At 39.5% G+C, this 17,444-nt stretch overlaps 1 protein-coding gene across 1 annotated transcript in view; it reads right to left on the bottom strand.

The window, feature by feature from the left end:
• Positions 1–14,469, bottom strand: part of LOC310949592 (collagen and calcium-binding EGF domain-containing protein 1-like) — a 39,647-nt gene extending 25,178 nt beyond the window's left edge. Inside the window, exons 1-2 of the mRNA XM_083917084.1 lie at positions 14,302–14,469; positions 12,069–12,149 (exon numbers count right to left, since the gene is read on the bottom strand). Of these exons, the coding sequence (XP_083773210.1) occupies positions 12,069–12,149; positions 14,302–14,414 (194 nt within the window). The 5' untranslated portion in view covers positions 14,415–14,469. The remainder of the gene's footprint in view (positions 1–12,068; positions 12,150–14,301) is intronic.
• Between the last annotated feature and the right edge of the window lie 2,975 nt (positions 14,470–17,444).

The following is a 17,444-nucleotide window of genomic DNA, read 5'->3' as shown; positions in this document are numbered from 1 at the left end:
ATTCATTGGACGGGTTTGTCAGGGCTTGACATTAACATTTCTGGAATATTAGTTGTGAAATGTCATAGAAGGAACAAATGCATTTGAGAGCTACATTCGCAATATAAGGTTAATTTGAGTATTGCGAAGAGGATGTTTAAATCCCAGTCCCAATGCAAACGCCAGGCACCCCACATCTTGATAATTCACATGAAGGGTAGAAACAACCGTGTTGTTGTACAACATGGCAAGTCAATATATTGCTTTCTTTTAAGCTAACATTTAGTTATTACTCTAGCCATATGCTCTAAGCATAATGTGCTGAGGTTAGCACAAGAAGCTTGCAAGCTAGCTAGCAAATGAAACTGCAGAACTGGAAGACTCCAGGGGGAAGATATGTTTCCCTCTAAAACATGTTTGAGATTGTAATTTGGTTGTATGGGAACATCATTTTTAGTAGACCAGGCAGACTGGTAACTTTATGAGACATGGGCGGTGTGCCAGAACCATATCCTTATCCCCGCTGCTTTAAAGCAGCCTTTAAAATGTTTTCAGACTTGCAGGTTCATATGCACACTGTTTACTTGCTCTGAAGCCTAGTTACGGTGGCTAATGTAGGATTGGACAGTGGCCATTCGAGGGAGGGCTAAGCAAAGGGTCAAATGTTGTCAAGTTGCCAACAGTGAGGATATACTCAAAACTCATCCGGTACAACACAAATACCCTTTCTTCTTCTCTGTCTGTCTGAATGTTGCTCCGCAATCTCCCATGGTGAGTTCAGGCCAGGATAAATCCCTGTGCATGTGCACTGTATACAGTACATGTACAATAGTATCAGACTACCCACAAGGCAGCAGGTTAGATTAAACATCATTGTTTAATTGTTTAGACATCAGGAAAGATATTTTAGGGCATATGTGTTTGGAGCAGGTGCTCTGCATTTCATGCTCTCCCGGTCCGTTTGAGCAGGAAACATACCAAATGTCCTTCTGCACTTATGAAATGACTGATGGTTCTGATCCCAAGAGGAAAATAAAGAGTGGGATGACAGAGGAATAGAAGACAGAGAAACGCACAAGGAAGAGTGAATGTGAGTCACAGAGCGAGGGAGAGAGAAGAAATGGAAAAAACCTGAGAAATCTAGCCTGAAAATCCAGAGCCACATCTATCCAGGCATGGGGTCTGGCAACGAGCAATAGACCCTCACAACCAAAGGGACGGCACCAACGCATGCATTTCAAAATACAGCTGCACGCAATTGGATAGCATCACGACAGACTACGACCAATCAGAGCAAACAAGGTGACGTATCTGGCCAACTTTGACGGGCACTGTCGTTATTGGTTACACCCGCCCGTAACAGATTGTAGGATTTGATTGGTAAATTGGGATTTTCTGACATAGTTAATGAGCTCCAACGGTTCGTGCCCAAAGGCAGCTGCAGAACGAATTGAAATTTTCTAGCGTTGCATCTGGATTTCCAGGGTAGGAAAAAGCTGAGTAAAAAAGAAAATGACAGCAGAGACAAAGGGAGAAAGAGATCCAGAGAAAAGAAGAAGAAAGATGGGAAAGATGGAGATGTAAGAGAATGAGATGAGAGAGCGATAAAAGAGAAAAATAGAGAATGTAACGGTAACAGACAGGAAAAGAAAAATAGGAAGAGAGACTCTGAGAAGGAATCCAATGGAAAAATGTGGATGCTGTTCTCCTGCTGAACGTCAGTCAGCATCCCACCACGTCCTCATCTACGTCGGAAGCCACTTACAGAAGAGAGAGAGAGAGAAAAACACTCACAGCTTTCCCTGCTCTGATTTCCCCTTCTTGCTCTTTTTTTAAGACTTTTACGTGGTTTTCCAGGCAAATCCCCCACTGAGCAGTGCGCTCGGCCTGCCAGGGTGCAACTCTATTTCGTTTGGATCAAATAAATACCTCCGCTTCCAACCCCCCCTCTCTTTTACTTTCTTCCCTTTTCTACATCTGCCACCTTCCTGTACTGTAGTTTTCCCTGCTGTGCGAATTTTTGTGGACTTTTTATGTTTTTTAAATTATTATTCTCATTACGATGTTTGTTAGTGGCCCAGGAACTGCCAACAAACTTTTCAATGATAATTTAATATATATTCTCCGTAGGATCAGTGTATTTGATTTGCATTCAAGTGTAATATTCCTCCAAGCACTATAGGTTGTGTATTTTACAGGTCGAGGCTCGCCACAGGAAGTTTAAATTCATGCCAGTAATAACAGGTGCTGCTTGTTTGAAGGAGGCTTACAGTGACATGCTTGGACAACATCGTATGGCTGTTTTTACTTTGTGATGGTGAGACTGGAGAGAAAAATAAACACATTATTATACAAAGTATAGAAAAAACTGAAAATATTTTTTTCTAAGCATACCTCGAAAAAATTCTGCCCAATTAGCAGCCAGTAGTGGCGTAGGGACAAAGGACAACATGCTCAGTGGTCCTTGATAGCATCAGTCCAAATAGAAAATAAAAAAAGGATTATTATTCTCCACAGTGCTTCAGATGGAATGGTATTGATCTCTCTGTAGCTTAAAAGAAACTTGTCACCCTAACTCTAAATTTCCCAAAGAAGAGAAAGGGAAGAGTTGTGTCAGCTGAGTTGTGTGTGTCAGTTGAGTTGTGTGTTGTAAAGAGATTTCAAGTAGTCTGTATAATGTAGGTTTCACAGAGTTACAAAGTGGTTAACAGCAGAACAAATACTACACAATGAAATTGCTGAGGTTGTGTGAGTAAAGCAGATGTATTTGATCTTTTGAAAAGTTTGCAGAGCATCGAACCACAACTCGGCAATGAAACCAGTTTTTGGGATCAGGACCGTTTTATGAGATTTCTTCTTTCATCTATTCGTCCTTCTGCTCCCACTGTTTCTGGAGTTTTGTTTCAAGTGTCAGAAAAATGTGAAATACCATTTCCCCACCAAAATTAGTGTGTAATGCAGATTTTTTAAAAGTGAGGGAAAGAAACAATTGCCAATAGTTGAATATGATTTGATTAAGAGTTGACAAATATTAGAAAGCAGCATGGAGGCAAGTGAAAAACTAACAGTGGTCACATCTTTTTTATATCTGTTACTAAGTCTCTCTCTCTCTTTCGAACTAGGTGCTGACTAATTTGGTACAAGGTCTCAGCACTGCTTGGGTGGAGATGAGCGGAATTTGTTGCTGAGATCACAAAGAGTCTGAAAAGTTACCAATGAAGGTGACGTTCGTGGTGTCAAACCAGATGTTAGTGGGGTATTTGGTCAGTGGGAAAGGGGCTAAAGAAACATGCCTCAGCTTTTCCATTTATAAGTGACAGAGGGGAATTGTATTATCTAAAAAATGTTAGGTTGTCCACATTTTTAGCTGATTGACTTTGTAAGCTGATGAAGGTCACCATCATGTTAGAGAGTATAGAGCAGCACGCTACATTATGTTTTCCCTCATTTGCTGGGTCATTGTGGCTCTCATGTGGCTCTCGTGTTTTTATCTGGCCTGTTTACTCTGCGTGTGTGTTGTTAGCCTCTATGACTGTTTGTCATGTCAATGTATGGTTAGTTGCATAACTTATTGCCTCAGTTTATTTTATATCTAATCCCCTGTGCTGTTGCTCTTTTCGGAACAACTGACAGCTCTTTTGCTTATGCACTTTATTCTGAACGAGTCATTCTTTCACTCGGCCTGTTTTGCAACTTAGTGATGCATCTCCACTACTAACACTGCGGTTTCATGAGCATGTCTATGTGGGTGGGTAACTGTATATGGGGGGAAGGTTAGTAGCTTTGAAAGTATGTGCAGAGACCATGTAGGAGCATGGTGTAAATCGAGAAGGAAACAAAGGAGATGAGAGGGAGCTTAAGACTCTGATAACACTTAATCTAAAATCCTGCCTTACTCCAGTGTCAAGGAACAAAGTTCACTCACACTCTTACACATGCATTACATACAAAATACATCATACAAGCTTGGATCACAGCCAACAGCTGTCTGTATGTTAATCAATCATCCCAGCAAGTCAGTCAGTCAGTCAGCAAATTGGTCAGTTAAAGCCTGTGAATGTTCTCATTTGTCCAGGTCATCGTTATCCTCTAAGCAATTTCAGTCAAAAGCAAGGTCAGTTAAACAAATCAATCACAATGAAATCAGGATATTATTCACCCTGTAAGCATACTCTTTGTTTCCCATCTCAGAATTATTTCAACTGCTGAAAGTCTACACATCCTCGTCTCTTAGAGGGACTATAACAACCTGTGGCCTCCTTGTACCCCCTTATCTGAAGACACCACTGTCAGACAAGTACAGGCTGTTGGTGCTCAGATGAAAGAGCAAATCAAGATAGATTAAAGTGTTATATTTTCTTCTGCCCTAAAATGACCAGACATGATCACATTTGACAAGGACAAGGACAGGATCAATTTCTCAAAATAACCTCACTGAGCTCCTCTGGTTAGCATAAAGCCCTGACATCCGTCAGTAAGTTCTATAATTACACGCACTTCAAAACAACACTTAGCATTTACGAAACTTGTTGTTTATTTCATTTGACCTGACCTCAACCCCAGCGTTGATACTTGGGCTACTAGACGGAGGCCTGGCTTCTGTCTCACCAGAGCAAACCAGAGAATCTGAGTCCGACAAGAAAGAAAGAGTTATAGAGTGGAGATGGAGTCCAGGCCTGGACCTGAGTCAGTCTTAGTCAGATCTCATTAATGGACACTTTAAATGTTTCTGGGTGACACACAGGGCAATTGTCAGTAGAGGATTTGTACTTGGACTTGGTGCTTAGGAGGGAACATATGGCTCTTATGGAAAACTTTCAGACTTTCAAAACATGTTAAGAAGGTCTTTAACCTTTTCAACTTGTCCTTTTTGAACAAAAGAAAGAAGAAGCATGCCAAACTTTTGTTTGGTACAGTGTTCAAATTATGCTATAAACATACACAGCGGGATGACCTTCAAAACCACTGGTATCCACTCTTGTGATGGGCCTTCATGTCCGAGACTGAATATGATTACATGAACTGACATGGCCTGTATAACAATCAAAGACATTAAGCTCTTCAGGAGAGAGATGACTGATGTCAGCAAACACATAGCTAACCTTCAATAAACCATTTTACAAAGTCATACGGATTCCATTAAGACAAAGGAAGTCTGAAGCTACGGCCCTCCAACCTCACAAAGACACATTCAAACAACCAACAACATTCAAACCGAACAACTAAAATCCGCAATGATTTGAATTCACTAAGTCAAGCCAACAACAATGTTTACTGAGGAAAAGCAACAAAGTACATATTTGAAGCATGTGGTCTATGATCTGGTCTCATTACTTCATATTTCTGGTTTTGCATTGGTAAGATTATTAAAGGTTCAAATGTCACTGCTATGTACTTCTAGTGTGTCATAAGTGATAATTTAGAGAAATCACTTTTGTATGAGTCTATATATTGTTTTTAGGAAAATCCTATCCATTCTGCCTTTACTGAGATAGCATAACGCACATAAATCACATACCTGTAAATTATGTGTCCAAACTAATGGCAAAATGTAAATGTGTTAAGTTAATCTTTCTTTGGTTATAGAACTATAAATGAATTAAGGATAAAAGTCTACGTCAATGCTAGCAGCTCTGTGAAGCTGTTGTTAGGCACAGCAGCATTTTGAGCTAATTGCTAATGTTGCCATGCTAACGTGTTTTTTTAAGCTAGCACTGTGTACAATGTACAACATCATAGTTCAGCACGTTAGCATGCTAATTCACTTCTTAGCACTCAACACAAAATACAGCTGAGCTTGATGGTGATTTCATTACTTGCAAAAATAGCTGTGGAGATGTTTCACTCAAAATCAAGAGGAAATAAAAAGAAAAGTTATAGGAGTCAGTATGTTTTCCTTTTCTGGGAGCCCTGAAGGTCCTCACAAAATGGCAGGGTAAAAATTGTGATATAATCCCTGTTGTGAGCTATTGCTTAAATGTACAATGCTGACATTAAATAACAACAAGAACATTTGTTTTGTGTAGGTTGTTATGGTGATACATAGTCCGGGAGGTTTGCCTGAGAGTTGCAGAGAAAGTTGGATTATTCTGGTTGAATTGTGGTTCGCTCCGCCTTGACTTATAAATGAAAGGGATTGGATCATTTTTAAAAATAGAATAAAGCAGCTATTAGGTAATTTTGTGTTATTTCCTAAAAGGTCAAAGATTTTAACCTGCACAGCTTCATAAACTTTCATCCACATTCAACCAGGAAACATCTCGGACTGAACAATACTTTAATAAAATGGATTTTCAGGATACATGTGTATCACTTTAAAGGCTGGAAATCACAAGACTACAAGTTTACACCCATCTAAACTGTATTTTGGCAACAGAAAGGGAATGCAGTCACAGCTTATCTGATGTGGATGCAATCCACACATGAGCTGCATGTGAATGCCAGTTGTAAAGGCCTTCCTGCCTTCAATAGTCTGCACGCAATCCCATGTTCACAGAGGCAAACCCTGTATTAGTAGTACTATGAGTCAAGACAGGAATTGGATGTGGTAAAAATCTTATTAAAGCTGACTTTGACCAGTGGAGCTCTTTCATACAGAGAGCATCAATACTGTATGGTCCAAAGATCAGAGGCAGGGAAACCATGTCGGCAGTGAAGAGCCCTATAGTGCAGATAAAGCTGTAGTCAGGTCACATGCAGCTGTATTTGTGTACTGTATGTGTGTGTTAGTGAGTGAGCGTCTGATCTAACAGAAGAATGGTGAATTTGAAAGCAGAAATGTGTGGAAGGGCCAAAAGTGATATCAGAGACCCTCGCAAAGAAGCTTCAGAGGCAAAAATTCTACCAAAGTTGCCAAAGTTTGTGTGACTCAGCCTTGAGATATTTCTGAAGGCAAAGTCAAGAAACACTGATTGTAAGCATTCCTTTTTTTACTAAACCCAATTTCTCTCTCTCTCTCTCAAATACAGTTGCACTGCTTTCATCCGACCATGTGCTCTGCATTTCGTTGTACTGTAGGTATGTGTTTGTGGAGGAATGCGAGAAAGGGAAAATAGGAGAGGTGGAAAGAATATGGACATGATCCAAATTCAGTAACTGTCTTCACTTTGTTAGATCCTCTAACGAGAAAGCAATGCACTTGTAAAATGCAAAATAGGAATTGAGGAAACAGATACCTTGTTACTATACTGTATGTATTATCAAACGTCTTTCTCTCTAAAGCATCATCTGAAGTGATGTCAGTTTCAGATAATGGCGTCAAAATCTGGATCAGAGTCTTTTCCTTTTGTATTTGCTTATTAGTGTACATTAGTGCCCAGACAGTAGGTGTCAGCACCCCTGTGAATCATTTTAGAGCTGCAAGTTATAATTGTTTTCATGATCTGCCGATTATTGTCATGCATCTATATCAGTGTTTCCCCTACACGTATCCAGCATTGCAGGGGAAACCCTGTACCCAAACTAATTTTTCTGTAAGGACACGGTGCTCCGTCTGCTGATCACAGATATTACACAGGTCGGGGTTGGGTGGTTGTGACTTTTTTTTTGTTTCATTTTATTGACTTATTTATTTATTTTCCTTTTTATTTTGTTTGAAACAGATTTAACGGCTATGCTGTACCTGTTACATGCTTTAAACAGATAACCAAAAAAGACAAAACGCAAAAAAAATATAAAAGAGGAGAAGGAAAGAAGAATAGAAAAGGGGAGGGGGGGGGGTAAAGAAAAACAGTTATTTTAAAGTTATTTTATCAACTGTAACACTGTTACAAGTCCAATGCATTCTGTTTTTCATTGTCTCTAAAGCAATTTCAGTCAAAAGCTACTGGACCTGGTTATTTGTCTAGGAAGACGTTTCACCTCTCATCCAAGAGGCTTCATCAGTTCATGTACGCATCTGAATAGGCTGGGACATTAGACTGTATAAATGAATTATAATAATTCATTATAATTCATTATACAGTCAGATACGTAGCCGCAAAAGTAGGCCACTGTATGTACTGAGATCCAAAGAGCCCTTCCAAGCAGGGCGCACTTCAGATGCTCACATTTTTTCCGTGAGTGTCCGCTTCACCTAAGCTGCTGCAACTCCATCCAAGGAGAAACACTGCATATTTTTTCTACATTCAGTATCTCTATTCCAGGGTTTAAGCCTTTTTTTTCTCTGTTTAAGCATAACACTTCCACATAAAGCTTCCATGCATCTTATCACAGTGAGTGCTACTGTTCGGTGAATTGTCCAGATGATGTAAATAAACGCTTTCAGCTTCAACCATTTCTCATTTCTGTACTTCCAACAATATACTGTAGAACATCACAAAACTATAATGATCCCACTGGGAGAGCTGGATCATTGTAGTAACAAAAGCATCAATATGGAAACAATAAAAATCAATCATGTCTCCATGACTTTTATCGTCATCCCTTACTTAATCTGAGAGTGGGTGGTTATGGGTGTTATCTGCTGCAGTAATGAGCCATGCAGGGTATTTAAACCAGAACAACATGCCAATCAAGTGAAAGGATGGTTTACAGTTTAGTGGAGCCCATCAGTCCTGTCAGAGTTGGACTCCACAGCTGAGAGCGTTTAGAGAGAGAGGGGGGGGGGGGGGGGGTGTTCAGAAATCAGCAGAAAATGTACTCTCATCGTCATAAACCTGCTGTAAATGCCAGCACAGAGAATACAGAGACAATTCATATAGACTCATACATAAACATGCAAGCTCACACACACTCAGAATCTGGGTACGAACCATGTGTATTTGGACTGGCACGGATGGAATCTGACCTCCAGCGAAGACAGAATAAAAACATGCAACTGCCAGAACAATAGAAATGGAGAAATGGAGCTGATTCACCCTCAACGCTGTGAAAACCGCAGCGGAGAAGGAGGAGAAGACCTGCGGCCAACACGGTCTTTGTTTAGATGGTGAGAGCAGTGATGGTTTACTTCTGCACAACACCACAAAACCCTCAGAGACGGAGACATTACATTCACATTTTAGGCATGTAGCAGTCTTATCCACAGAGGAAGATGATGTTGAGATCAGTGAAGAAGAAAGAAGAGTCATAGTGCACGTATCTGTGGTTGGACAAATAAAACAGGCAATATCTATGAGACAAATAAATCATCATAAAAGAGTTCTTAATATTCCTTAAATATCCCTGGTAGACTTTTCACAAAATGTCATGCCTCATGGAAAGTGATACCATAATTTAAGTACCATAAGTACCATCATTTGCTACACTGTTTTGATAGCAACTAAGTCCACTTTCATGGGAAGGTGTGACTTTTTCCAAATGGTTAACGTGTCATCTTCAATCATAACTCTAGAAAGATTAGTTCCCCAGATTATTTGAATATGAGAAAGTAGTGCCAGGTGAAGAAACAAGAGAAGAAAACCAGAAATGATTGGAAAATGTCCAGCGTGTCTGAACACAGCACTGCTGTGGGTAGAGATTAGACTGTTAGACTGACCAGGTTTGGGTCAAATATAGTTTATAAACACCAATTGTCCAATCTAAGCTTAGCAACCGTAACAAGGCACGGCTGGCTGTCAATCTTGGGATTTCTCCAAATTGTAAACACAAGAGCAAAAGTATAAGAAATGATTAAACAGGGTGTTTATCTGCTCTAAAATAACTGATGCATTGATGCTTGAAACAATTGTTAGCACGCCCAGCTAACTAGCTACCCACAGTAGGAACTAAACTTCAAAGGCCAAAGAGCACATTACTCACTAACTTTATTAGTTTGAGGAGTTGAGAAGCTCATAACAAGCACATATTTCCCTATGAAAACACAAGCCGTGAATGAATTCAGGGTTTAAAGTTAGCAGCTCTGTTCTGTTCTTTGTCAGGAAGCATCTTTAGCCTCAACATTTTTGAGCGTAACATCATGTGTGCAGGAGACTGTCCTCCCTCCAACCCCATTGATGCACAAGCAGCTTATAGACAGGCGAAGTCCCTCCCCTTCCAGTGGACCACCATCATATGTAATGAACAGGGAGAGATTTTTTAATATATACTGTGTGTGTGTGTGTGTGTGTGTGTGTGTGTGTATGTGTGTGTGTGTGTGTGTGTGTGTGCAGTACAACTGATTTAATGAGACATACATACATACACACACACACATAAATAATGATGTCGGGGTTTCTGAAGCTCTTCCACCTTTACGACTTGGATTTCTAACTTCTCACTTTTAACTGAAACTTCCAACTGGGAGCACACCATTATAATAACTTGCATACTTGTAAGTTAATGTAGGTAAGGTAAGGTGTCTGCATTTTCAAACTGACTCATGAAGCTAATGTAAGCTTGATTAGCTAGCTAGCTACAGCAGCTAAAATCTGCCATTCACAGTTGTCATTTTAACTGGAAAATTAGTTGAGGACTAGGAATAAGGAGTTTGCGTTCATCTACCTCTGCCTACTTTTTTTCAGTTATCCAGATAATCTCCTTTGTAAAACTGGCCTCAGACCTACAGCAAGAAGTCAACCATCCAGAGAAACTACAACTACAACTTAATTAACTGTCAGTCATTCTAAAAGGATGTTTGGTTGCTTCATTAGCCCAGTCTGGACAACATACTGCTCTAAGTGAAAGTGAATTGAAAGTAATATTTAAAAACAGACGCACTGGTTCAATCTGGTCGCCCCTGAAGTTATTTGTAAAATCAATTTGATGCAGGTCTGTGCTGAACTGCCTCGAGAAACATAGAAAGGAAAATACAACCTCATCTAATCCGCCTCCTCCAGCACCACACATCTCTCGTAGAGCCAGAAATTAAACAAGACACAGAGCCTGTTACAGTCTAACCTTGACAGTAAACAGATCAGATGGTCTGGCCTCACACCAGACCTGGTGCCTCATTTATTTAAGGCTCTTCTTACGCCAACAACCAAATCCAAGCCAAAGTCTGGCTTCAGAAGAAAGTTATCTGAACATCAAAATGAGTGATTTCCATTGATTTTCTCCTGTTGTGTATGATGTATCATGAGCTAAAAGTCTTGCAACCTGCCACCGCGTCTGCATTTAATTGATATATTTCCTTCCACCTATGTTTCAAGATGCTCATACGATATGATATCAAAGGATATTTTTTATAAATTAGACCCCCGGAGACAGAATGCTACAAAAAAAAAACCAGCAAGAAAGGAAATGATACATCAAGAAATGTTTCATACCTTTCAAAAACGCCCCCATATTCCCCTCTTATATCTTTTTTTTTTTTTACTTTGCCCTTGTTTAAATTACAAGAAAACACTGATGATTCAAGTGTTAAACAAAATGTGTTGCTGTTAATCACAATAAAGAGCAGTCCCCCTTTTCCTCTAAACAGTTACAGTGCAATAAAAATAACTAATTGCATCATCTTCTGCCAGACTGCTTCTACTTTTTAGGTTATAATGCAGGCCTAACTCCCTGAGGGGGCCTTCTCTAAATTTTTTTAGCTCTGGACCCAAGCTGAGGAAGTTCAACTTTAAATTCTGTTTTACTGTCACAGTGCCAGGCTGGTGGAAGTCAGTACAAGGAAAGAAATAACAATGTTCAAAACTGACATTAGTCACTTTTATTTTCCAAAAGCTTGACACTAACAAACTACAACATGAAGTTAGAATAACTTATGGTCAGACGAATCTGTTTCTGGCCTTTAAAGTGTGGTTTAGTTATCAAAGAAAAAATAAGAAATCATCTTGACTGTTGGTTGACAAATCCTGAAATTAAAAAACTGCATCTTTAGCGAAGCTCATCATTCAGTCTGTGAGTGATGATCTTCAGGAAATTATTATTTTTCTCTCCCAAGTGCATATATCGTTTCCAGAAGGGGGATATACTGTGTAGATTTCTGGAAATGACAAAGCTTGGTGGTTTAGTGGTTACAGAAACCGTTCCATAGCCCCAGAAAGTTTCTGCTTCAAACCTCCCTACCGGCGTCAGCAGCCACTTGTTCTGTCAAAGTGTCCTTGAGCAAATCACTGTTCTGGGAAAGACAGTCAGCTGAATGCCAAAACATAGTAATTCCCCGTTGTTTCACTCAGTGGCTCAGCACTATCAGACCCGGTGGAAACCTCAGTTGGGAGTCTTACCTGAAACAAGTGCTGTTCTTCCCCCCAGCTCTGACACAGGAGTACTCCACAGTCAAGATCTTATTATCTGGACACTCTGTTCTGAGAAAAGAAAGACGCATAGAAACACATGTGATTGACTGGCACTTTCCTCAATGTTTTCTAATAGTTCTATACATACTTTTGAAACAGGGGGAGAATGAGATAGGGAGTGACATGTGACAAAGGGAACATGGTCAGCCCCTTAATCCCTAGGCCACCGGGCCTCCCCCATATTCATGGTTTTAAACAGTTACACCTGGTAGCTAGCTAAAGTACTTTGACAAGAATGGCTACATTATACACTATTATACACATGTGGCATTAACCTAGAGTGGGACTAATACCAAGTTTTGAGGCCAATATCAACACTGATATATAAGAGATTAAAAAGTTAGAAAACCACATATTGGCTAAGGACAGTCCTCACCAAAAACAAAACAAAAAAAAAGCCTGTATAGGTTTATTGTGCATGCAGCTTATTGTTTGTTGTTAAGCAGGTGATCTCAGGCAGGAAGGTTGGTTGGTGGATGGGTCAAACAAACACGGGACTTTCACCCAGGACACCGGTGTTCGTATCCAAGTCAATGTTGATTAATTTTACGTTAACCAACTTTGTTGTTGTTGACGTAAGTGAGGTAGTTATATCTGTGGTGTCGTTGCATCCGTGACTCATTTTAAGCCAATCCATGATCTTCTTCTAAACCTAACCAAGTAGTTCAGTTTCATAACTTTATTCCTGTATTTAAATAGAGTTGTTTTGAGAGTCACTGGCAAATGAACTAGTCTGTCGTTCAGGTGTGAACACATGTTGATCGGCTAATATATTGATTTGCTGCTTTTGTCTGTTTCAAAACTGTGAAAGCATCTTTCACTACATACTACGGGCCAAATGATTAATCAGTTCATCAGTTCAAAAATAATTGACAGAACAACCGATATTTAGACAGTCTTAAACACACACACAAAACATTTCCTTATATTTGGTCATTAAAGAACTGAGAGGGACATTTTACAATGAAGTGAAACTTTTTTTCAAAACATGTCTGTGCCCTCTGCTCGACAAACTGTTAACAACCGTTACAAAATAACTTCAAACATCTATTTTGCATTTCTATAGTACGTATTGTTTGACATGAAGGCAGAGATATATCTTTAATAGGCAGAAATTTACAGGTACAGCTCTTAGCTTTGAAATGACTGTGAATTCTAAGCTGTAAACAAAAGTCCGATTTACTCATATACAATTTATAGCCAGGGTTAATGTCAATATTGCCTTGTAGTCTACAGAGTCTATATTTAGTCTCAACTAAATAATGTCAAGAGTCTTAAATGCCTTAACACAGCTATATAGCTCATGTACAGTAGGTGCTCCATCAATCGCATACTGTATATAAATGTTCATTTACACTGAGGATTTGATCTCTTGTAATCGTAGACAAGGTGGAGAGAAGATATACAGCCTATACATAAAAGAAAGCTATTGGCTCATTGTAGAGTTTAACCTGCTGCTCAGTGGTTTGCTTCCCTCTTCACAGAATATTGGGTACATGTGGTCCACTCACATCCTCCTGCTCACCTCCTGACCTACTGTGTCCGGGCACCTTAATAGCATCTGTCATGTTATGTCTGAGAACAAGTAACATTTGGCTCTCTGCACCGCGACCGATTCCAACCATTTGGAGTTTCCCTTTGCCTTTTGCATTTCCTTGAAAATCACATTAGATTAGACGCGCTACAGCGGTTCATCCAGGGGTCTCCTCTTTGACAGCCTGCTCTCACAGCGTGTCGTAAAGAGCAGAGACCAATAAAACACAGCCCAAACTATTGTATATTGTGGCTTTAGTCACTGTGTGCTAATGTGACAGGGAAGCACTCATTTTGAGTTTAAATTAAAAACCGAAACAAACTTGTAATGTGAGTGGAGTGGATGTTCAGAGACGTTTACAGAGCTTCAATCATACATAAATCCAACCACATCAGCCACATTAGTAAACTGTGGCTCAAGTTGAAAAAAAAATTGTTTCTAAAAAAAAACTTGTTGAGGCTTTTTGTGGAGTTTTGCGTCATGATGAAACCGACATGTGTAAACCCCTACAAGCCTGATTAAACGTATTATGTGTGAAGTTGATATGGTTTCATCATCAGAGCCGTTCATTCACAAAAGAGAAGGAAGATATTTTTAGGATCCTCTCATCAGGTCCATGAGACTCACCTCGAGGTGTCCACTGCAAGCGTCGTCCTGATAGAGCTGGCACCGGATTCCCACAGGAAAACAACACAGATAGCGCCAAATGGTAAAAGAGTCGCACCATAAAGTTGACCCATGTCCCCTTTGCGCTCCGGGACAGATGCTCTTTTCAAGTGAAAACGCCTTCACACCAGCAACACGCCAATGTTTTTCATCTGTCAGTGAACGACGCGGGTAGTAGTATCAAAATATCAGAAATCCTTGTCAAGTATCCCGCAGAGGTGACGCACATGGAGCCTGTGGGATAATACTTGTTGTGCGGTGCGTCCGGAGCCCCGTCCCAACTTTACGCACTGAGGCAGAGACCCCTGGAGAGCTACTGAAGGGTTTAGGCTACAGCCCAGTGTGTTTTCACTAATCCCTCTGGATTTACATTCCTGCCTTTAAAGAAGAGCCTGAGTATACACCCGCACTACTCATTGATGACGTATAATATCATCATCATCATCATCATCATCATCATCATCATCATCATCATCATAATCGTCGTCGTCAAGCACATCGTCACAAGAATCATAAAATTAATTTTAAGTTTATAGCTTTCGAAGGTCAAGATAATTCAAAATTTAGTTTTACAACGAGTTAGGAGGGCAGTCGGGCACTATGGGGTGCTATTGGAGGCTGTGACGTGAAGAGAAAAAAAAACATTGGTTAATGAGATTAAAGGGATAGTTTGAATTTTTTTCCTAGTGAGGTTGTGTGAGATACTTATCCATAGTCAGTGTATTATATTCAGTAGATTTCATCCAGCACGCTCCCAGCTTGTAGAAACAGGCAGGAGTGCCAACACAGAAGCTAAACAATGTACTGTTAGTGGATTGGGGCAACAGCAAAACCTATTTTAGCCACCTAGAAAAATCAATATAAATTGAAGTGTATGCTATATCTACGATGTTTTCGCCACTTTTTTTTATCAGACAGCTCTGTTTAATCTTACACCAGGGGAACTGAAGCCATTATCTATGTTCTCGTCAAAGCCACTAGACTGTTTTACGGCTGCCTTGATTATTCAGCTCTCTTCTTCAAACTGGGGGCATGCTGACCCCCATCTACTGTAGGTAATACACTGACTACAGATAAGAATCTCATACAACCCCAATTTAAAAAAATACATCCCTTTAAAATCCTCTAATGTGTAACAATAAGTGGTCATTAAAATATATGCTGGACTGTCTGATGACAAATGCACAGGGATAAGAATAATTATTTTTACTTGAAAAGTTCATGAAAAAAATGATATTTAGATGTGACTAAGGTCTTCTAAAAGTTCCAAATATGTGCAGCAGAGCAGCTAAAAGCAGTTTTACCATGTTTGTGAACAACCAAACCAGTGCCAGCCAACTTTAGTACGTATTTATTTGTAGACTTGGATCCCAGGGTAGCAACTATAAAAACAGAACACCAACATAATTTACAACATACATGAACACTCAACAACACAACCCACATATGTCTAACCCAACAGTAATCTCTCGATGCAGACGGTAGCAGAATATACAAGATGTATTTTGGTCCCAAACCACTTATGGATTCATGAAGGAGCAGTCATTTGTCATCAGCTATTTGACCGACTGAATTCAGAGCAGAAATTCAACAATTCATGTAAGGTGGTCTTTATTAGGACTCCAGCTGAATGAGCTGCAGCTATCAGAGCTTTTTTGCTTTTTTAGAAAAAAAAAAAAACCTGTAGAAAAGTTCATTACAAGTAAATACAAATAATGGCATGGATTAACTTTTCTAAAACATCTTATTTGAACATGAATTCTGACAGCATTTGAATTTAGATCTGAATCCATTAAGCCTCTGTGAATGAGAGTTAAGGTAAGCACCATTTTTCAGTCTCACCTCTTTGGCACCAATATAAAAAAAAGTTATGACAATTTTTATGCATTTTATGTAGTATTTTACCAACAATACTCATTTATGACACATAAATGTGAGTGTCATCGGCATAGTAATGGTGTGAAAATATATTGTTCCAAGCAGCCACAAACTCTCAGTGCAGTTAATTTCTGAAGTCCCAATGGCATTTATTATAGCAATAACAAATAAGCTGGGTCAGATGAGACCTAAGTTGGTTAACTTGACTTAACTTTTGGAACCAGAAGATCGGAGATTGTGTCAGCGCAGAAAGATGTGGTTAATTTAGGCTCACCCAAAATGTGCTCAGTGCATTTGTCTTTAAACTTACAGTCACTCAAAGGATTTAGTGTATGTTGCTGTCTCATGATCTGCTATGCACATTAGATAAAGAATGACACTTTTATACTAATAAGCACTCGTATTATCAGAGATTAGACAGCATTTCTCATTGACATTACTGCTGATGAGTGTGTTCAGTGTGTGTAATGCTCACATGATTATAGTTTTCGTTTTGCCAGTTTTGATTGTTTCATAAAACTTCAATAAGATCCTTATCCAACTTCCTTATCTATCAAGCTTGGTTTGGAAAATAGCCTTAAGGTAGAGGGAGGAGGACTGTAATCTTGGACGGCAGTAGATCAGTCTGTAGGGATTTTAAGGAACCGGAGGATCAATGGTTTAAGTCCCAGTCCAGAGTGGACTGGTAGAGTACTAAAGAGCTGCCTGCTAACGTCCTGGACACTGGCAAGGTGCCATTAAGCAAGGCATCAAACCCCTAACTTCTCAAGCGCTATGCAGTGGAGACAATTGATGTACGTATAACTAAAATAACAACAGAATGAAAAGAAATTAATTTCCCAAAGGGAACAAATAAGTAGAAGAACAAGGAAGGAATTGAGAAAATAGCCTCCAGCAGCTGCCTGTAGAGGTAAAGTTTTACGCATAATAATTATCCGCTCATTACTGGTGTTTTTTTTTAGTCATACTTGTAATTAAAGCCTGATTACTTTGAGTTTGTCACAGGCTTCCAAAGTTGGACTGCATGTACTGTTCTCTGATTGACCCAGCACACTGTGTACATAACTTGTATTTTCACATTATTATGATGAATTGCAATATGCACATAACATCACATTTAGGACATTAATGAACTCATGCAAGCCCTGTTGACTGTACATGCCAGTTTGTTTCTATGAGTGCTGAAAAGAATATTCTTCATTTCTTTCACGTCTTTCATACTACTG

Source organism: Echiichthys vipera (assembly GCF_963691815.1).
Source record: "Echiichthys vipera genome assembly, chromosome: 1".
Classification (NCBI taxonomy): Eukaryota; Metazoa; Chordata; class Actinopteri; order Perciformes; family Trachinidae; genus Echiichthys; species Echiichthys vipera.
Note: the sequence above shows the minus strand (reverse complement) of the source record. Positions and strands in the feature narration are given on the sequence as shown.